Below are 22,280 nucleotides of genomic sequence, written 5' to 3'. Positions count from 1 at the left end.
AAGGGGGCAGGGGGCATGGCAATAGCCCAGCCTTGTGAAATAACTCGTCATATAAAGGGCTCTTTGTACAACTGTGTCTGTGTTTGTGGCGCGCCATAGCCATGGGACACATGAGTATGTTGTTGTGCGGATAGCCCCGTCCATGGAGCTGTGTTGCATTGTGCAGCTCGGCGTGCCGTCTTCCGCCAGTCCGTGGAGACGAGTAGCTGATACCCCCCATCATCTCAATACGGACATATGGTACAGTAGGCCAATGCTTCAGCCTGTGTAGCCTGCAAGGCGTCTCAGCATATGTTGTATCAAACTGTCAGAACACCAACCTATTTTGGTAATGCAATGGTTGGCCTGCCCTACACTGTGTGTTGGATAACTTCCATAACTTATAGGGACACGTCATGCATGATTCTGAATAGCATCGTCAGTAATCCCCATGCATTGATTGGACATTGCTTTGCTATAGTTGTGCTGTTATATTATATCTGCCAGGGGAGACGGTCTTCTTGCAGGGATGCTTTGCTGAGTGATGATGCTTATCTGCTTACTAGGCTCTCACTGGGCCTTATGGGTGCTGAGGAGAGGATGCTGAGAGATGCAGGAATGATTTGCTGTTGGTCCTTGGTCCTGCTACTCAGATTTCAGTTTCAAGTTTTATTTATGCTATGTGGACTAACACTTGCAAACTTGGCAGAGGAAAAAGGTCACCCCCCCTCCCCCCAACACACACACACACACACACACACACACAGAAAACTTGACGTAAAAGATAAATCAGCACTTGAGCCTTGTAACTCTCTTCGAAGCCCTTTTCCATTTTCTTCCCAGTGTCCATACACTTGCTTGCATAAATCACAAGGTCTCCCTAAGAACTATCCTGCAGTCTCTTCTACAGCAAAGCTCAGGCGCTTCTTGGCCATACTGACTCCTTACTTTGACTTAGTTTCCATGCCGTCCTTCCATTGCTGGAAGAACATTACATCACTTAGCAAGTATGCTTTCTCTACTGTAGGGGCACTTTGCAGAAGAGTTTTACTACTTTTTTCCATGCAGAGAGAGACGTTGTACTTTGTCACTTGGTTTCACTTATAGCTTTTCCAGACCCTGCTTAGGCAGATGGAGTATTTTATTTCCTTTCTTGGAGGGCGTTGTGTGCAGCCTGATCTCCAAAAATTCTGTGCTCCTGGACACGGATGTTAAGGACACGAAATCCGTGTCCAGGAGCACGGATTTTGCCAAAATTCCGTGCTCCTGGACACAGAATTGTTTTCTGTGCTCCTGGACACGGAATTGTTTTCCGTGATGGGCACACGGAAGTGCTTTCTATAGGCTATTACCACAGCACTGTGTAACTCTATCATTAGAAAATACATACCAAATGCTAATCCTAAACAAAATAATGCTATAGCAATTTAATTTGTGCCCTGACCAAAACATTCCCTAACCTTAACCTGTCATTGAAGACATATTTTTGAGAAATACCTTTTCCAGTTGGTTGCTAGGCTATCAAATTCATATAATGAATGAAAGAAAACTAGCTGTGCCCAGACCAAAACAATCCCTAACCTTAACCTGTCAGTAGGAAATGGTTTTTTTGAGAAAAAATATTTGAAATAAGAAAAATCCTGAGAAATAGCCTATAGAGAGAGCACTTCTCTGTGTCTATCACGGAAAACAATTCCGTGTCCAGGAGCACGGAATTTTGGCAAAATCCGTGCTCCTGGACACGGATTTTGTGCCCCTACCATCCGTGTCCAGGAGCACGGAATTTTTGGAGATCATGTTGTTGTGTGATACCATACTTTTCTATGTTCATAAAGGTGCTGTTATGCTGAGGATATACAGCACAGTACTGTCAGAAAGATGTTTACATCCTTCCGAATCCTTGGCAACTCATTTGCAGTGAATAGACACAACATGTACTGAAAGTGTGTAAAGTGTTGTATAACTTGGCGTACTACTGACATACTTACACTTTTCCTTAACAACCACACACACACGCATACACACACACACACGCATACGCACGCACACACACACACACACACACACACACACACACACACACACACACACACACACACACACACACACACACACACACACACACACACACACACACACACACACACACACGTTCGGTAATTACATTTTATTAAAAGAACATCGCAGTAACAGTTGTCTGGCCATTCATGAATTGCATGATTGGAAGGAGAGAGCGGGCCAGACAGAATCACCGCCTGTCGGGACATGACATCATCTGAGCTTAAGCTACCTCCCGTTTGATCTAGCCTCGTCTTGCTGATATCAATCTGGAACACCAGGTTATGCGGCAATTCAAGTGAATCCATTTGTGTGCGTGTGCGTGTGCGTGTGTGTGTGTGTGTGTGTGTGTGTGTGTGTGTGTGTGTGTGTGTGTGTGTGTGTGTGTGTGTGTGTGTGTGTGTTTCTGTATATCTGTGTGTGTGTGTGTGTGTGTGTGTGTGTGTGTGTGTGTGTGTGTGTGGTATGCATATATGTGTGTGGTATGCATATGTGTGTGTGTATGTGCATGTGTGTGTGCGTGTGTGTGTGTGCGTGCGTATGCGTGTATGTGTGTGTATGCGTGTGTGTGCATGCATATGCGTGTGTGCGTGTGTGTGTGTGTTTCTCTCTCTCCAGAGTGACGGGATGAGGACGCTGAATCTGGGTGGCCATGTTGGCTTCGACAGTCTCCCGGACCAGCTGGTCAGCAAGTCCGTCTCCCAGGGCTTCTGCTTTAACATCCTCTGTGTAGGTGAGCACTGCCAAAGCCTGCCTGCCATGGCACACTATCTGTCTGTCTCTCTGTCTGCCTGCCTGCCCGCCTGCCTGTCCGTCTGTGTGCATGTGCCAGGCAGTAACAATTTGTCTGGTTGTTTGTCTGTGGTGATTTGTTGGCCTTTTTGTTTGTTTGTTTGTTTGTTTGATAGCATTTGTGTGTTTTTTTTTAATTGGCCATGTGATTTTATTGGCTATGTGTCTGCCCTTTTAGTCTGTCTGTCTCCCTACCTGCGGTACATGTTTGTCTGTCACTAATTATCTTTATTAGCCTTTTAAAAAAAAAAGTGTTCTCTTGATCTGTTAGTCAACGTCTTTGTTTTCTTCTTGTCATGTCAAGCCATGTGAAGACAGTTGGTCCAGAGAGAGTAGAGAGAGAGAGGTTCCATTGGCCCATTGTTTCCGGGTTCTATTATTGCAAGGGGGAGGGGGGGAAATCCCCCTTTAGGCAGACCTAAGGACTGTTCTATTCAATGCTAGGAGTATTATGACATGCCCCTTTAGGCAGACCGGAACCTGGTTAGGTGCCCATAGCAACCTATTACATTGGCATATCTCTATATACTTAAAGAATCTCTGGTAGGTCTGTTTGTCTGGGGGTTTGTCTGTGCTTTTTTTATAATGACTACAGGGTTTATGTGACTTTAATCCCGATTTTGTTTTCAATTAATCATCACTGGATAGGATTTAAAGGTCTCATTCAATTTCAAATACTTAATTTAATAATCACTTAGCAAGATTGTGTGTGTGTGTGTGTGTGTGTGTGTGAATGTGTGTGTGCGTGTGCACGTGCGTGTGTATGTGTGTGTCTTTGCGTGTGTGTGTGTGTGTGTGCGCTCGCGCATGCGTGTGTGTATGTGTGAATACTGTTTTGCATGTGTGTGTGGCTACCGTTGTGTGTGTGTGTGTGTGTGTGTGTGTGTGTGTGTGTGTGTGTGTGTGTGTGTGTGTGTGTGTGTGTGTGTGGCCACCTGTGCGTGTGTGGCCACCTGTGCATGTGTGCACGTGCGTGTGAAGGATTTTTCAAACTTAATGGCACACTATTTACCTGCCCTCAGGTGAGACGGGCATCGGCAAGTCGACGCTGATGAACACGCTGTTCAACACCACCTTCGAGAACGAGGAGGCCAGCCACTACCTGGAACAGGTGCTGCTGCGGCCACGAACCTACGACCTGCAGGAGAGCAACGTGCACCTCAAGCTCACCATCGTCGACACCGTGGGCTTCGGAGATCAGGTCAACAAGGACGAGAGGTACTGTGGTGGCACATTCATATGTCGTAGTCACGCTAAGTCGACAAGTCAAGTCACATTAAGTCGCACTGGACTTATATCTTTGTTCGACGTATTTCTATTCTGGGGTTTGGAGATCAGGTCGAGATGGTACGAAAGGTACTGCTGTACTTTCGGATGTCATAGTCAAGTGAAGTTATGCCAAGTCACGTCAAGTCATGGTGGACTTATTTCTTTGTTCATCTTGTTTCCATTGTGCGGTGTGGACATATCATCAACAAGTACGAGAGGTACTGTCGTACATTTGGATGTCGTAGTCAAGTTAACCCATTGTGTCCTGGAGCGACATGCTGTACGCTGCATTCAGGTTCTTTAGATTTGAGCTGTTTTATTAAAAATGTGGGTATGTTAGAGCTGAATGAACACGTTGTAGTGCTAGATGAAGGTTATAGCCTTTAAATGCAATTGATGTCATGTTTTTATGTGCTTCGATAAGGCTGAGATATTTAGGTTTTAATAGGGAGAGGGCACCTTTTCCCAAAAAGGGCTTAGGCTAAAATAGATTAAGTTGCGTCAAGTCATGTCAAGTCATAGTGGACTTATTTCGTTGTTCACCGTATTTCCATTGTGGGGTGTGGAGATGTTAGCAAGCAGGATGGGAGGTACTACTGTGATGCATTCAGATGTCGTAGTCAAGTTAAGTCAAGTGATGTCACGTCAAGTCGTAGTGGACTTACTGTATTTATTTGTTAACCTTATTGTGGGGTTTGGAGATCTGGCCAACAAGTTCGAGAGGTATTGTTGTACATTTGGATGTCGTAGTCAAGTCAAGTCAAGTCACATCAAGTCGTAGTGGACTTATATCTTTGTTCGACGTATTTCTATTGTGGGGTTTGGAGAACATGAGGTACTGTGGTTGCCTGGCACTTGCCTGACCTGTAGTTCCGCGCAGCTTCGTGAGCTCTGCTACTAGGTCTGGGAGCATGTAGCAGGATTCTATTTCTCCAATCAAAAAATAATCTGAGCATTTATTGCTTCAATATCAACAAATTCCTTCCGTCAATATAGTCTACAATACGCCCCTGTGACTCCTCAATGTGAGCCGCCATTGATATTTAAGTAATGCTCAGATTATTTTTTGACTGGAGAAAATGGAATCCTGCTACATGCTCCCAGACCGATGTGTGTGTTTGGAGCGCCACCAGGGTGCTCCAGAGCTTCACATACACACACAGGTGGAAACCAGGATAGTACTATGGTACTTTTGGATGTCATAGTCAAGTTAAGTTGCGTCAAGTCACGTCAAGTCATGTCAAGTCACGTCAAGTCATAGTGGACTTGATGCGTTGTTCACCCTGTTTCCATTGTGGGGTGTGGAGATATCAGCAAAGGATGGGAGGTACTGTGGTACATCCAGAGGTTGTACTCAAGTTAAATTAAGTCTCATCAAGTCATAGTGGACTTGTTTCTTTGTTACCTTATTTCCGCTGTGGGCCTCGGAGATCAGGTGAACAGGAATGAAAGGTTGGTAGGTACAGGATGGATGTCTTAGGGGTCCCCCAACCCTTTTGCGTTCGAGGGCTACCTGAGGGCTACCTGAGGGCTACCCAAGAGCTACTTGTTCATCCAAAATCAAAGTCTGGACATCCTTTTCAAAACACACTATGTTTGAATGATTGTTTGTTCTTCATTATAGCTGAGGGTTTTAAAGAAAGTTGGTGACGCCTGTCATAGAGGACTAATGTCTTTGCTCAGGGCAGCAAGGATGAAAAATACTGTGAAACTGTATGTAGCCTACTGAAGGATTGGACTAATGTCTTTGGTCATCAGGTTTGTACTGTGGTTTCTGGACAGCATGTATAAATAAGGATGAATATGGCACTGGGGAACTGCATGTTAGAGTCACCTTTATTTTTTGTGCTTTTTGATTTCTGAGTCAGAGTCACCTCGGGTTCTTTTGAGAAGCACAAGTAAACTTAAACTTGAACTTGAACTTGAACTTGAGCCAATGCAGACACTCTGAGATGCCTTGCACTCTGTGATGCTTTTGGTCTCTGGCAGGCACTCAAATTCAGTTTGTTTCCGACGCTGCAATGCGCTGCATTGTTTTTTTTTTCCTGTGTGCGCCTCACTCCAGGCTTCAAAAACTCTGTACTGGACTTGCCAAAGTTAAACTCTTAAGACTTGAGATTTTTGTCTACATTTGTTAGTTACAAAAGCTACAGTCACTCTTGGACATCTGAGCTTAAAATATCAATATTACAAAAAAAAACAGGAATGGAACTGCAGATGTATATGATGTAGAAGTAGAAGTAAAAGTACTGTAATTGATGCAATTACAACACTAGTGCATTATCTTTAATAGGTTATACACCAGTTACTACACTGTACTGAATGAGGTAGATACACTGAGAATGTACGCCACTGTACTCCACTGTACTCCACTGTCAAAGTGACTCTGAGTATCATGAAAAGCGCTATATAAAACGTATGTTTTAGTATTATTTATTATTATTTACTTTTACTTTTTACAACACTGGAATTTTGACATCTCCAAGTAAGCATCTCAGTGTGAAGCGTGGCGTCCTGGGAGTTTTTGTTGATACTTGTGGCTGTCAGAATTATGCTTGTGGCATTACTTGGGCACACTCCCTGGTGCTGAACAAAAAAAGTGATTCTCACACTCGCACACTCCTTTGGATTTTCTTCTTCTTTAGGTTTAGGTGAGGACGTTTCGACCTTGCGGTCTTCCACGACTTTCTCTCAAAACAAAAAAGTCAGAATTATACCTCACGCCTGACATTCAGTGACATTCTCCTCTTGTGGAATGCAGCTATTGCTTTTCTTGGCGCTGGAAAGCCCTGCGCACAGAGTGTTGGCTCGTGGCTGTGTTTTCCTCTTAGCAGTTTAAGGGTCGTGTGAATGGAAGGAAAACAATAGGGCTTGATGGTGGTGACTGACTGTGAAGGCTTGCCAGTCGACTCATGAAGCTATGTATGCAGGCCCTTTCCCCCAAACATCTGTGAAGGCATGCCAGTCGACTCATGAAGCTATGTATGCAGGCCCTTTCCCCCAAACATCTGTGAAGGCATGCCAGTCGACTCATGAAGCTATGTATGCAGGCCCTTTCCCCCAAACATGAAGCTATGTATGCAGGCCCTTTCCCCCAAACATGAAGCTATGTATGCAGGCCCTTTCCCCCAAACATGAAGCTATGTATGCAGGCCCTTTCCCCCAAACATCTGTGCGGCGCCGGTTCTTTCAGAGCACTAGATGTGAGAAAAATTTAACCCCTTAACTAGGGCTGCACAATTAATCGAAAATAATCGAAAATCGTGATAAATTAGTGAAATCGAAGTCAAAATTTTAATAGTGATTTAATCGTTTAACCTTTGAGAGCGTCCTTGAAGCCAGAACATACTGACAGGCTGGTGTTTCTGGCCAGAAATCTGTCCACCTAAGTTTCATGCTATTGCCTTTACATAAGTATTACAATTCATTTTATTTTGCTCATCCCGTATATAGTTCATTCTTGGTTATATTTCATCTTGTTATAATTTTCAAAAAAATCTGCAAAATATCAATAATCGTGATCACGATTTTGACCAAAATAATCGTGATTATGATTTTTTTCCATAATCATGCAGCCCTACCCTTAACCCAGTGGTTCCCAAGTTATTTTGTCAAGGGACCCCATTTTGTCATCCCAAATTTCTGGGGAACCCATACACATTTTTTCATGTCAAAAATGAAAACATGACTGAGCTACATAAGTTATAGGGTATTAAACCTATAGATATTTATGACAGTCTAAGATTGTAAATGGTGTTTCAAAGAGAATTTTGAATAGTTATGTTATATTAGTTGGTAATATTTATCAGTATTCTTTTTTCACACACTTTCAGACATTTCAGGCGACTCCATTTGAATTCCAGGTGACCCCACATGGGGTCTCAACCCCCGTGTTGAATAACCCTGCCTTAACCCGTTAAGACACAGCGTTATAAATTCACTGTGACCAGAATAGCAATGACCCAAATCATAGTGCATTACCAACGGCCCTGTGTACTATGGTAGATAACTTTTCTAATTCGCTACATCCGCCGCATTTTGCGATGGAAAATCATCTGTCAAGTCAGATTAATGGGCATCAGCACGTTTATTGTGACGTCATTTTATTTCTCTAGAATCGTCCTCTTTGATGGAAAACCAACCAAACTCATCTTGTATCGCTACAAAGTAATGCAATATAACTTTTAATTCGTTACAGAATCTGATGGAAAAAGGGCTAATGACTATTACTGTGTTCCACTGGTGTAACAGCTTGCATTGTGGGACCACTGGCAGAATCACTATTATAAGTGTGTTGTCACCAAAATAGTAATGGCCATGTACTGATATCTGACCTAGCCATGTCATAGCAATGTTGTCATGATGTAGTTAAACGAAAAAGCACTTGGATCGTTGGCAATCCCATCTGCACTTGGAGGCTATGAGGGGGAAAAGCTTACAAGTTGTGTTGAGCAGTATCAGTTTGTTTACGTCATTTTGCATTGTAAGCCTTTTATAGAGATAAAGGATTGTTACAACTTAAGACCATATTGCATGTGCTGAAAACGTAAATAACCGTGATCCATTAATGCACTTATCGCATTCCTGTTGGCCTTTTTTTGTGCTTTGTCTGTGAGGATTAGGATTCATTACATTACACTTAGATGACGTCTTTGTCCAAAGCGACTTAGTTATTGACAGGCTTTATTGCTTACAGTCCCTGGTGCAATGTGGGGTTAGGTGCCTTGCTAAAAGGGCACTTTAGCCATGAATGGAGGTGTAGGGAGGAGACTGGTAAGAGTGGGTTTCGAACCCGCAACCCTCTGATCTTAAGTCCACCTCCCTAACCACTTTGCCATGGCTGCCCTCATCAGGGTCATTCTAGTCAAAAGATTTTAGTTGCTCCTCTTTGGAACTTAAAGACACTGTTGTCTCTTCGCTAAAAAAAACCCTCCTCAGTTCTGGTGCTGTATCTTTCCCATGTGTTCTGCTGCTTTACTTTTGCCAGGAACAGCGAAATAAGTAAGGGATTGGTGAATTTCTTGGGAAATAGTGCCCAGACCAAAACCATCCCTAAACCTAACCTGTCACAGGGCGTATGTGGAGCACGCCTTAACTTGCAAAGGTGTATTGGACACGCGCGATAGTCGGTTCAAATCAGCACGTCATCTTTACGCTCTCTCATGATGCCATGTTTTTTTGTGTTTTCTGGTCCTCTAGCTACAAGCCCATCGTGGACTACATCGATAGCCAGTTTGAGAACTTCCTGCAGGAGGAGTTGAAAATCAAGCGCTCGCTCTTCAACTACCACGACACGCGCATCCACGTCTGCCTCTACTTCATCGCGCCCACGGGGCACTCGCTCAAGTCACTAGACCTGGTCACCATGAAGAAACTGGACAGCAAGGTAACCTCAGTTAACCTGTTCAATTGTATACAGTAACACAGTGCATCATCGTCACTCAGTGTAGAAAGCTCTGTGTGCTCCTCTTAGAAGTAATATGGTACATTTTAAATGGTTTTAAATATTTAACTGAGTGACATGGATAGAGTAATGGGATTTAATTTTATTCCACAGGTTTTATCTTATCATCTACACATATATCTATGTATTCTTTATTGTGCTGACTGTGTATTTGTCTTGTGTGTCTTTATGCCACCACCAAAGCTAATTTTCCATTTCATGTCAGTTTAATGGACAATAAAGAAATCTAAATCATGCCCTGAAGAAGGCTCAACTGCCGCTACGCGTGGGCAATTTTAAAGTCCGTAGCCTCTTACTGCAGCAGGGGTCACCGGCGACCCTATTTACTTTCTGAAAATGCTTAACTACATCATAACAACATTGCTGTGACATTACAGAGAGCCATAGTGCTGCGCTAAGGGGTTAATGGACATGTCATAATAATTAAAACTAAAACATTTTTGGAGTGCCTTGGTGAAGAAAAGTTTTTTTCTCTTTTCAAGCAACTTTTTTGAAATTAAACCTTGAACCAAAGAGCACCCACAAGAATACTTTTTCATCTTCCTAAAGGGACTGAGCACGCCTCTGACTTCCAAACAAAGAAATCTAAGTCTAAGTTAACCCCTCGCTCTGCCGTGGCTCAATCGGTAGGGCACTGCACTGATTCGCTGGGGTCCCGGATTCAATTCCGGCCCCAGGTCATTTCTCGATCCTCCCCTATCTCTCTCTCCCACTCGCTTCCTGTCACCATCTCACACTGTCCTATCGAATAAAGGCATAAAAGCCTTTAAATAATTAAACACAAAAAACCCCACAGTAACTCCTTAGCGCAGAGCTGACCTTAAAACTTTTATTTGTTAGGATGCACTCCTTAGTGAAGATGTCAAGGACACCCTACCATGACCGCACACTAGTGAGGAACCGTCAGCAGTTAGGACACACTCCCTCAATGAATGTATCCACCAGGCTAGCCGGCCAGGACTCTGCAATGATCAAGTCTTCATTGGTTACTTAAATGTGCACTGTGTAAGATTTTTAGTTGTTTATTTCCAGAATTCATGCTACCCATTCACTAATGTTACCTTTTTCATGAATACTCACCACCACCATCAAATTCTAAGTATTCATTATGACTGGGAAAATTTTACTTTTCATACATGAAAAGTGGGATCTCCATGGCCCGCCATTTTGAATTTCCAGAAATAGACATTTTTAGCTGCGAAAATGACTGTACTTGGGCCATACTAGAAAATATTAGTTTATTACTTAGTAAACGTGCATGAAAAGACCAAATTTGGCAATAGGCAACCCAGTTCCAATGAGCAGCATAGTTGCAGTACCTTTTTGACCATTTCCTGCACAGTGCACCTTTAAGAATTTCTGCATTGTCAAAGCAATGTTGTTATGATGTAGTTGAGTATTTTCAGCAAAGAGTGAATAGGCCCATCGACGGGCCCATCTGCAGCACGGCCATCTGTTTACCAAAATGGCAAGGACAAAGTTGTACTGCATTACTAAAGGCACTATGTAATGTCATAGTGGTGTAGTACTGGGGAAGTAAAATATTAATATTAATTAATATTAAATCATATTTTCCTTTGACTAAGGTAAACATTATCCCCATCATTGCCAAGAGTGAACTCCACAAGTTCAAGATTATAGATTTGTATAGATTTCAATTTTGTATAGTATTATAATATTAATCATGTTATAATATTATAAATATTCTTTTTTCTGACTCAGGTAAACATTATCCCCATCATTGCCAAAGCTGACACCATCTCCAAGAGCGAGCTGCACAAGTTCAAGATCAAGGTGATGAGCGAGCTGGTGAGCAACGGCGTGCAGATCTACCAGTTCCCCACGGAGGACGAGGCCATCGCTGAAATCAACTCCTCCATGAACGTAAGTGTGTGTGTGTGTGTGTGACTGTGTGTGTGTGTGTGTGTGTGTGTGTGTGTGTGTGTGTGTGTGTGTGTGTGTGTGTGTGTGTGTGTGTGTGTGTGTGTGTGTGTGTGTGTGTGTGTGTGTGTGTGTGTGTGTGTGTGTGTGTGTGTGGACAAAGCCTTCGTACAGGTGAACTCCTCCATGAATGTAAGTGTGTGTGTGTGTGTGTGTGCGCGCATGCGTTCGTGAGTGAGTGTGTGTGTGTGTGTGTGTGTGTGGACGAAGAGCTTCGTAGAGCTGGACTTAGTGAATGTAAGTTTCTGGTGTGTGTGTGTGTGTGTGTGTGTGTGTGTGTGTGTGTGTGTGTGTGTGTATTTGTGCTTCACTTTGATATCAGCTTCAAAGTGTCGCGTCATCCCCCACCCCTAAAAGCATGTTCCTATTGCTCCCTAATGAAGGCCCTTGGGTAGGTGTGTGTGTGTCTGTGGGTTTTTTTTCATACTCTACCAATTAATTAAGACATCTTTCTAAAATTATTTCTTTTATTATTTCATGGGCATTTTGCCCTAATTGTGGAACAATTGGACAGTGAAGATCATGACTGAAAGGGGAGAAAGATGAGTTATAGGGTTTGGGGCAGCCATGGCCTAGTGGTTAAAGGACAACATGCAGTTGTAATGCTCACACTACCATGGACTTGTCAGTACCTGAGGTTTTTTTTTTTCTTCTTCAGCCTTTTCCGAGATCCTGATCATTGTAATGGGCGCAGCGCTTTGTTTATTTTATTTTTTTTAAACATTTTTATTTCTTCCCAAAAACATTGAAAAGTTTATACAACATCAGTAGACAACTAGCAAACAGCGGTACCTTTTGGGAAAATAGCGTGAGCAATACAACAGCATATTGAAATTGACTGAAGTGGTCCTTTAAGGAGATGGGCTTTGGATCAGAGGGTGGGTTGCAGGTTTGAATCCCAACACTCTCTCACTGCATGGCTGAGGTGCCCTTGAGCAAGGCACCTAACCCCACACTGCTCCAGGGAAGTTGAGCCAATACCCTGTACTTAAAACAACTGTAGCCGCTTTGGATAAAAGCGCCAGCCAAGTGTAATGTAATGTAACATATTGTAAAGGGTTGTGTGATAACCCAGGCCAGACTCGAACCCAAGTCCCCATAGGCAACTTGGCATTATGACAATGTGCCACTTTACCCACCGTCTTCAAAATGCTTCATGGACTGCTGTGTGCCCAGACAGTTTTTGTGGTATGATGTTTATCAGATAAGGGCAATCATGGGCAAGCCGTTTGGGCGTTGGTCTTGTAGCCCAAGGGTTGTAAATTTGATTCCCAACCAGGGACATTATAGATTTGATCCCCAATGCTGTCAGGTGGGTAGGGAGAGTGAACAACAACAAGTCTTCTCCCCCATCCTCCTCCTCCATGACTGAGGTACCCTGAGCATGGCACTGCCAGTGTGGCTGACCCTTGCACGGATGAGGCATACATGTTTTGTGCACTGTCTGCTGTGGTGTGCTGTGTCACAAAGAGAGTAGAATCTTTCCCAGTGGGTCTCTTTTGCTTTCATCCTACTATGAATGTAGGCCAACATGGCTGTCATAAAAAGGTATTACTCACAATTTTCCACTAGGTGGCAGCATTGGCAAAGGTAACGTCAAAGCATCACTAGTCAAGTCAAGTCAATTTCTTTACATGTACTGGTTATGCAAAGAATTGAAATTACGTGTCTTTCTTTCCCATGCAGACATAGACACACTTTAGGTATAGACATAGACAGTCAGTACACATACATTACCAGTACAACACACATTTAAAGTGCAAGACTGGACAACAGAAGAAATATAGAGAACCTATATTTAAAAAAAAGTATTTGTTGGGCATTCACAATAATGTCCTAGTTTAAGAATTCTGATCACTAAGTAACAGCAAAAAGGAGGGAGTCCAATGGCCATGTTTGATGATACTTAGCTTTTCTCCCACACCAAACCTTCAGTTTTTTCTTTTCTTGAAAGAAAGCCTGAAAGCCCAACTGGGAAACTCCAACTCCCATTGTCTTTGTGACACAGCACTCGACAGTACACAAGTGTTCACTGCACACTGCACACAACAAAACTGCATTTATGCTTCACCTGTGCAAGGGGCCAGCCCCCAATGGCGCCCCAAGGGAGCAGTGCGGAGGGACGCTACCATGCTCAGGGTACCTCAGTCATGGAGGAGGATGGGGGAGAGCACTGGTTAATTACTTCCCCCACCAACTTGGCGGGTCTAGAGTTGAATCGGCAACCTTTGGGCTACAAGTCTACAACCGCTTACCCATGACTGCCCATTTCTTCAGCTCAGTGTGATGCCTGTATATACTGTATGTATGTCTTTTCCTCCACAGGCTCATCTCCCCTTTGCTGTGGTGGGCAGCAGCGAGGAGGTGAAGGTGGGCAACAAGATGGTGAGGGCCAGGCAGTACCCCTGGGGAGCAGTACAGGGTGAGCATGCACTACATACACTACATACATACATGCACTACATCAGTCATGAGGCAATACAAGCAGTCAGATACTGACCAACATTTCATTGGCTGTTTTCTGTATCGGTCCTGCACTTTTCAATGCCTTTAAGTGCTTTCAGTTCATTTCATGTTCATTTACTCTAGAAATATCCACGAAAGTAGTTGAAACTTGAAAAAATGTACCGCATCGACACATGCAGAAACGATTATTGAATTGTCCTGCCCCGCATTGCGATGCATTGCCGAATTGATTATTGTTGACACCACTAGTATGCATGTGTAGTATGTCAGGCAGTACAGCCAGTACCCCTGGGGAGCAGTACAGGGTGAGCCAGCACTAACACGATACTACATTACACATCACATACAGTAGGTGTATTACTCCAGTGTAGTATGTATGTGTAGTATGTCAGGCAGTACAAGGCATACACATCAGGTACAGTAGGTGTAGTACACCGGTGTAGTATGTATGTGTAGTATGTCAGGCAGTACCCCTGAGCAAGTAGTACACTACATAGACATCAGATACACTAGGTGTAGTACACCAGTGTAGTATGTATGTGTAGTATGTCAGGCACTACACTACATACACATCAGGTACAGTAGGTGTAGTACACCGGTGTAGTATGTATGTGTAGTATGTCAGGCAGTACCCCTGAGCAAGTAGTACACTACATACACATCATACGTGTACAAGTACAGCATGTCTAGTATGTATGTATACTGTAGTATGTCAGGCAGTACCCTTGGGGAGCAGTACAGGGTAGGCAGTACACTTTATACACATCAGGTATACTCTGTGTATAACATGTACAGTATGTCTAGCACAGTGGTTCCCAAAGGTTAACATGACAAGGCCCCCCATATTCCGTTAGATTCCAGCCAAGGCCCCCCATATTCCGTTAGATTCCAGCCAAGGCCCCCCATATTCCGGTAGATTCCAGCCAAGGCCCCTCATATTCCGGTAGATTCCAGCCAAGGCCCCTCATATTCCGGTAGATTCCAGCCAAGGCCCCTCTGAAATGTGCCGGCCCGGGCCACACTATTTTGTTTTCTGTGCACACACTTTTCACAACTTGATGGAGTTGGTCGTGCGTCCCTAACTCCTTTCGAGTACTCCAGGAAGCATAATACATATAAACGTGTCAACAAGAAAATGATAACAGTCAAAATACGTAGATCCATCATCATCAATTAGCTCATTTTTTTGGTTTACATTGGTTATTCAATTTGTCAAATTCTTTATTTTGTTTCCTGACAATTCTATTCCATTCTTTTTATTGTCTTGTATTGCATTGCATTGCATTGTATTCTATTCTATTCTATTCTATTCTATTCTGTCCAGTTGAGAACGAGAGCCACTGTGACTTTGTGCGTTTGCGTGAGATGCTGATTCGGGTCAACATGGAGGACCTGCGGGAGCAGACGCACGCGCGCCACTACGAGCTGTACCGACGCTGCAAACTGGAGGAGATGGGCTTTAAAGACACCGACCCCGACAACGAACCCTTCAGGTGTGTTTAATCCACACAACACACACAGTTTACTTATTTATTTGGATTGACAGACAGACGTTTATCATAGCACAAGCCAAATTTCATAGGAGTTTATACAAAACTAAAAGAAACTGAGTGTCTTAAGGACACACACACACACACACACTCACACGCACGCACGCACGCACGCACGCACGCACACGCACACTCACTTGGGGAGATTGGCTTTAAAGACACCGACCCCGAAAATGAACCCTCCTGGTGTGTTTAATCCACACAACACACACACACACACACACACGCACACACACACACACACACACACACATACACACACACTGGAGGAGATGGGCTTCAAGGACACGGACCCTGACAATGAACCCCTCAGGTGTGTTTAATCCACACACACACACACACACACACACACACACACACACACACACACACACACACACACACACACACACACACACACACACACACACACACACACACACACACACACACACACACACAAACAGATAGACACACACACACACACACACACACACACACACACACACACACACACACACACACACAGACACACTGGAGGAGATGGGCTTGAAAGACACACGCACCCTAACAAAGAGGGGCTTCAGCCATCCTCCCAAGCTGGGTGAGATTGGCCTCAAGGTCACTGATGCTGACAATGAGCTGCTCATGTAGACAACACTAGACCAGTGTGCAGCGGTGTCAGTATCTGGTTATGTTAAGCACAGCAGCTGGTTATGTAGCCACAAGTATGCAATGCCACGCTACGTCAATATATACACTATTTTTTCTATTGACTAGTGATGGTAACACTTTACAATAATGTCCTATTCACAGCTTTATAAACAGTTTATTAGCATTTAATAACAATTAACATTTAACAAAGCATTTACAAATGTTGGTAAATGAGTGATAACCAAACCATGACGGCACAGTGGAGTGGGAATCAACTTCTACTGTGTGAGTTTTATGTGGTTTCATGCCTTCTGATCTTTGGAGGAGAAACTTCCAGGACCGCTGCGACTGCTAGTTTTATATTGTAAAGTGTTACCGGGGGCTCTACAGCCCCTAAGGGGGCATTAGGGTAGCTAGGCTGCGCCGTCCTAGTGACGCAAGACCTTCAGCGTTGCTTCTAGTCAGGCCATGAGCAATATTGTTTCTGAGCTCCGGAAAAATCGGGAACTCCTCCCACTTTGTCAGGAAGCAAACAACCAGTAGCAAATCAAGGGAGGCTGGTCAACCATGCCGTTTGGGAAATGTTAATTGTTATGCTCTTTGTCAGACCAAGTCTTGAAGAGATTTGAAAGTCGATGATAATCAGGCTAGCGTTAGGGAGGCCTAGGGGGGGCGTTGAGAGGAAGACAGCTGAGAGGGGGTGGTGCTTAGATGCCATTGGGGGGGCTTGAGTCCATTTTATTTTTTAATGGCGTTGGCAGGCTTATGATGAGGTCAAGGGGGCGTTGGGAGGTTTGTGATGAGGTCAAGGGGGCGTTGGGGAGCTTATGATGAGGTCAAGGGGGCGTTGGGGGGCTTATAATGAGGTCATGGGAGCGTTTATTCAAGAAAGGTTCAGAAGCACTGCTATAAACCCCGCTGAAGTCCCACAGACAAAAATGGGGGCAAAATTGACCATATATGGCAGTGGTGGGGAACCTTTTTCATTCAGGGGCCACTTCAAATTCCTGCAAGGGCCGCACAAGTCCTCCAAGGGCAGTACTATGAACACATGAGACAGCACAAGTCCTCCAAGGGCAGTACTATGAACACATGTGTTCATAGTACTGCCCTTGGAGGACTTGTGCGGCCTGCACTTTAGACCTATATTGAAGGCAGTCACCTTTTAAAAAAAAAACCATCCACTCTAGGTCCCCTGAAATAACTCTCTATCTCTCTGTCTTTCTTTCTCTCTGTCACTGTCTCTCTCTCTTCCCCTCTCTCTTTCTCTCTCTCTCTCTCTCTCTCTCCCCCTCTTTCTCTCAATTTCTCTCTTTCTCTCCCTCTATCTCTCTGTCACTGTCTCTATCTCTCTTTCTCTCATTCTCTCTCTCTCTCCCTCTATTTCCCTCTCACTCTATCTCTCTCTCTCTCTCTCTTTCTTTCCCTCTTACTCTCTCTCCATCTCTCTCTTTCTCTCCCTTTATCTCTCTCTCTTTCTTTCTCTCTGTCACTGTCTCTCTATCTGTCTCTCTCGCTCCTCTTGCTCTCTCTCTCTCTCTCTCTCTCTCTCTCTCTCTCTCTCTTTCTCTGTCTCTCTCTTTTAATGATTTTCTGGAAATAAAAGTGATTTCGAAAGTCAAAGTCTATCTCTCGCTCTTTCTCTCTCCCTCTCTCTCTCTCCTCTTGTTCTCCTCTTGTATGAGGCTACGCGTAAGGACCTCTTCTCTTGTTCTCTTGTTCTCTCTCTGTCTCTCTCTCTCTCTCTCTCTCTCTCTCTCTCTCTCTCTCTCTCTCTCTCTCTCTCTCTCTCTCTCTCTCTTTCTCTGTCTCTCTCTTTTAATGATTTTCTGGAAATAAAAGTGATTTCGAAAGTCAAAGTCTATCTCTCGCTCTTGCTCTCTCCCTCTCTCTCTCTCTCCTCTTGTTCTCCTCTTGTATGAGGCTACGCGTAAAGACCTCTTCTCTTGTTCTCTTGTTCTCTCTCTCTCCCCAGTCTGCAGGAGACGTATGAGGCTAAGTGTGTCTCTCTCTCTCCTCTTGTTCTCTCTCTCTCTCTCTCTCTCTCTCTCTCTCTCTCTCTCTCTCTCTCTCTCTCTCTCTCTCTCTCTCCTCTTGTTCTCTCTCCTTCTCTCTCCAGTCTGCAGGAGACCTATGAGGCTAAGTGTGTGTCTCTCTCTCCTCTTGTTCTCTCTATCTCTCTCTCTCTCTCTCTCTCCTCATGTTCTCTTTCTCTCTCTCCAGTCTGCAGGAGACCTATGAGGCTAAGCGTAAGGAGTTCCTGAGTGACCTGCAGCGTAAAGAGGAGGACATGAGGCAGATGTTTGTCAACCGCGTCAAGGAGACCGAGGCAGAGCTCAAGGAGAAGGAACGAGAGGTGTGGACGGACGACATGAAGCACACATACACTACACTACACGCACGCACGCACACACGCACACACACACACACACACACACACACACACACACACACACACACACACACACACACACACACACTCATTCATTCATCAGTTGGACCTGGATTCATTAGTTACAATCCAGTGCCACATACAGTATTTCAAATGACTTGGTCTTACCTGTTCAATTCAGGCAGGTGATTGGCTAGTTGAATGATCACCTGGCTGATTCGGACATGTGAAACAAGGTCATGTGGGATATGTGGCCCTAGATTGTAACTCATGAATCCATTTTGCCCATCACTGTTTCTAAGTAACCCACCCTTGTTCTGTCACGTGGTCGTGTTTTGTGTTGTAGCTGCACGACCGGTTTGAGTCAAGTGTGACTAGTAAAGTTTGTTAGTAAATCACAGCCATAATCACAGCCTCCTTAAGGCAGCGATTCGATTATTTTCGATACTTAAGAATGCACCACGATATGATGCAATTCGATTTTTTCCAATTACTTTTCCACTTCTATTATGTTGCACAATTAACAGCTAGGGCATTGGGCAGGGGCCAGCGATTCAATTATTTTCAATACTTAAGAATGCCCCACAATACGATACGATGTGATCCTCGGCCGTAGGATCGATGCATCGATACATATTGTATCGTTTTGTGTTGTAGCTACATGACCGGTTTGAGTTAAGTGTGACTAAGTTTCTAAGTAACCCACCCAGATTCTGTCATGTGGGGTAGCCGTGGCCTAGTCGTCAAGGAGATGGGCTTTAGACCAGAGGGTTGAAGGTTCGAATCCCACCCTTCCACTCCCTACCTCACTCCATGCATGGCTAAGGTGCCCTTGAAGTGCCCTTGAGCGAGGCACCTAACCCCACAAGTCGCTTTGGATAAAAAGCTAAGTGTAATGTAATGATGATGTGGTCGTGTTTTGTGTTGTAGCTACACGACCGCTTTGAGTTGCTGAAGAGGACCCACCAGGAGGAGAAGCGCAACGTGGAGGAGAAGCGGCGCGACCTGGAGGAGGACATGAACTCCTTCAACAGGAGGAAGGTTGCCGCGGAGACGCTGCAGGGACAGGGAGGGTTCGGGGGCTTCGGGGGCGCCCAGCAGCTCTCCATCAAGAAGGACAAGGACAAAAAGAAGTAAGACACACCTCTCTTTCTTTTCTTTCTCTCTTTCTCTCTTCATCTTTTTAGGTCTCGTTTTCTGCTCTCTTTCTCTATCTCTGTCATTCTGTCTGTAAATGTCATTCTATCTGTCTCCCTCTGTCTCATTCTGTCCGTCTGAATTGGTCTCTGTGGCGGCAAGTCTCTCTCTCTCTCTCTCTCTCTCTCTCTTGCTTTCTCTCTCTCTCTGTCTGTATGTCTGCCTCTCTCTCTCTCTCTCTGGCTGTCTCTGTCTGTCTGTCTTTCTGCCTCTCTCTCTCTCTCTCTCTCTCTCTCTCTCTCTCTCTCTCTCTCTCTCTCTCTCTCTCTCTGTCTCTCTTCTTCTGTTGTCTTCTCTCTTTCTTTTTTCCTTTCATTCTGAATTGCTCTATCTCTTTCTCTCTCTTTCCATCTGTTTCTGCATCATTTTTTTTCTCTCATTCATTCTCTGTAACTCCCTATCTCTCTCTCTCTCTCTCTCTCTCTCTCTCTCTCTCTCTCCCCGATATGGACAATCAAACCTTCTATCTGTCTGTCTCTCCCCCCAACCCTCTCTCTGTCATTCATTCGGCACTCTGTGTCTGTCTCTTTCTCTGTGTCCCTGCGTCTCATCTCTCAAGCCATCCATCTTGCCCTGTCTCTCCACAGTATGAGGGCCTCTGTTTGTCTGAGTGACGTGCTGAATCTTTTACAGTTTTCTTTTTTCCCCTCATCTTTGATTTGCCTGGCACAGCAGCGTCTCGTCCTCTGTCATAGCGGGCTCCTAGTGGCACACGACACGTGTGTGGTGGCGACGATGATGATGGAGGAGGAGGAAGGTGGCAGAGGAGGATGGGGGGGGGGGGGGGGGGGGGGGGGGGGGTAATGGAGTAGGAATGGAGGAGTGGAGGGGTGTGTGGAAGAGGGATTGGGGGGTGGCAAAGGAGAAGCAATGGAGGAACAGTGGAGGAGGAATTAAGGGGTGGTGGAGGAGTTGTTTTTTGTTGCAGATGAGGAGGTGGAGACTGAGAAAGGGTGACAGAGAGGGCTTCATGGTGGAGGAGTAAGGAGTGGAGGAGTGGTGAAGGAGGAGAAGGGAGGAGAGGAGAGAGTGGGCTAAGAGAGTGAGGTGGCTAATGTGGCGCTGGCTGGCTGGTAGGGGTGTAAATAGTAATAATCGATATGTTTTGATGCATCGATCCTACGACCGGCGACCGAATCCAATCGTATCGCATCACGGGGCATTCTTAAGTATCGAAAATAATTGGAATTGGAAAAGTAATAGGAAAAAAAAGAATCAAATTGTGTCGTATCGTGGGGGAATTCTTAAGTATCGGAAGTAATTGAATTTGCTGCCTTAAGAAATTGATATCGTATCGAATCGAATCGAATCGTTGTGGAGGGAGGCTGTGATCTTACACCTCTACTGTACTGGCTGGGCTGGTGATGGCGCTGGCTCTGGGCCAGGGGTGAAGCTATAGGCATTTGCCCCTGGGCCCAGGGCCCTTGTCTATTGTTGGTGGTGGCCCTATTATGACCTTGGCAGGCTGTACGGGGGGCCCGATCAGTATCTTACCCCAGGGCCCTGTGTGCAATTGTTCCACCACTGCGCTGGGCTGACTGGTTTGGTTGAGGCACGCTGGCAGCAGCTGGCGCGGGGCCGGCGCAGCAGATGACGCCTGCAGACAGATTGAGGAGAGCAGGAGCGGCAGATGAGGGCACAGCGGGGAGCCGCAGGTTGCCTGGCACTAATGGCTGCCGAGCGAGCTGTGCGGTGCGGTGCTGCACTGGGCTCCGACGTGGGGGAAGGAAGGGAGGGAGGGAGGGAGGGAGGCAGGCAGTCGCAGAGAGTGAGGGAGGGAACGTTGTGTACCAGTGCAGCAGTTGCATTGGAGAAGATGTGCGCTTTATGGCCACTACTTACTTTGTGTCCTGTCTATGTGTGTGGCAGACCAACACAGTCTCGTCCCAACTCGTCATTTTCTGACTTGATTACTTCTAGAGTGCAATTTTTGACGTTTAGGGCATACCTGCTACATCGCATGTTGGCTATGTGCCCTAAAAACAAGTCCTTAATACCTCCCTGGGGATCAATGAAGTTACTCTACTCAGCTCAAAACCTAGACCTTTCCATAACCCTAACCGTCAGTGTAGTTATGCTGCCACTGGGGGGCGCCTTTGTGAGGGTGCATTGAGTCCCAGTGCAGTGGTGGTATAGAGTGGCGATGGAAATGCTATATTGTGCCATTTACCCTGCCTGCCTGCCAGCCTACCTAGTACCTACCTGTCTGTCTGTCTACCTGCCTGTCTGCCTGTCTTTCTGTCTGCCTGTCTGCCTGCCTGTCTCTCTGTCTGTCTGCCTGACTGCCTACCTGTCTGTCTGCCTGTGTGTCTGTCTGGTTGTCCTCTATTGTGACATGATAACCCTGCCTGTCCTTCTTGAGGGAGACAGGCAGGCAATGAGTGAGTGATTGTGTGAGGGCTCATTGAGTACCAGTCGCAGCAGTGGCATCATCAGCAGGTGGTAGCGGAGAAGATACATGACACATTCCCACTACCCCCTTGCTTACACAGTATGTCCACTACCCCCTTGCTTACACAGTATGTCCACTACCCCCTTC

At 45.1% G+C, this 22,280-nt stretch overlaps 3 protein-coding genes across 3 annotated transcripts in view; all 3 read left to right on the top strand.

Annotated features, from left to right (window-relative positions):
• Window positions 1–18,945, top strand: part of LOC134440116 (uncharacterized) — a 209,537-nt gene extending 190,592 nt beyond the window's left edge. The window contains exon 12 of the transcript XR_010032908.1: window positions 18,936–18,945. The gene's annotated coding sequence lies outside the window, so the exon portion shown is untranslated. The remainder of the gene's footprint in view (window positions 1–18,935) is intronic.
• Window positions 1–22,280, top strand: part of sfxn1 (sideroflexin 1) — a 192,315-nt gene that overhangs the window by 27,705 nt on the left and 142,330 nt on the right. The gene's annotated exons all lie outside the window — the stretch shown is intronic.
• Window positions 1–22,280, top strand: part of LOC134440115 (septin-8-A-like) — a 32,537-nt gene that overhangs the window by 944 nt on the left and 9,313 nt on the right. The window contains exons 2-9 of the mRNA XM_063190060.1: window positions 2,656–2,770; window positions 3,852–4,047; window positions 9,298–9,484; window positions 11,285–11,446; window positions 13,829–13,925; window positions 15,294–15,462; window positions 18,376–18,508; window positions 19,475–19,677. Of these exons, the coding sequence (XP_063046130.1) occupies window positions 2,656–2,770; window positions 3,852–4,047; window positions 9,298–9,484; window positions 11,285–11,446; window positions 13,829–13,925; window positions 15,294–15,462; window positions 18,376–18,508; window positions 19,475–19,677 (1,262 nt within the window). The remainder of the gene's footprint in view (window positions 1–2,655; window positions 2,771–3,851; window positions 4,048–9,297; window positions 9,485–11,284; window positions 11,447–13,828; window positions 13,926–15,293; window positions 15,463–18,375; window positions 18,509–19,474; window positions 19,678–22,280) is intronic.

The sequence above is a fragment of the Engraulis encrasicolus genome, chromosome 23 (assembly GCF_034702125.1).
Source record: "Engraulis encrasicolus isolate BLACKSEA-1 chromosome 23, IST_EnEncr_1.0, whole genome shotgun sequence".
Classification (NCBI taxonomy): Eukaryota; Metazoa; Chordata; class Actinopteri; order Clupeiformes; family Engraulidae; genus Engraulis; species Engraulis encrasicolus.
This window is presented reverse-complemented; position numbering and strand designations above follow the sequence as displayed.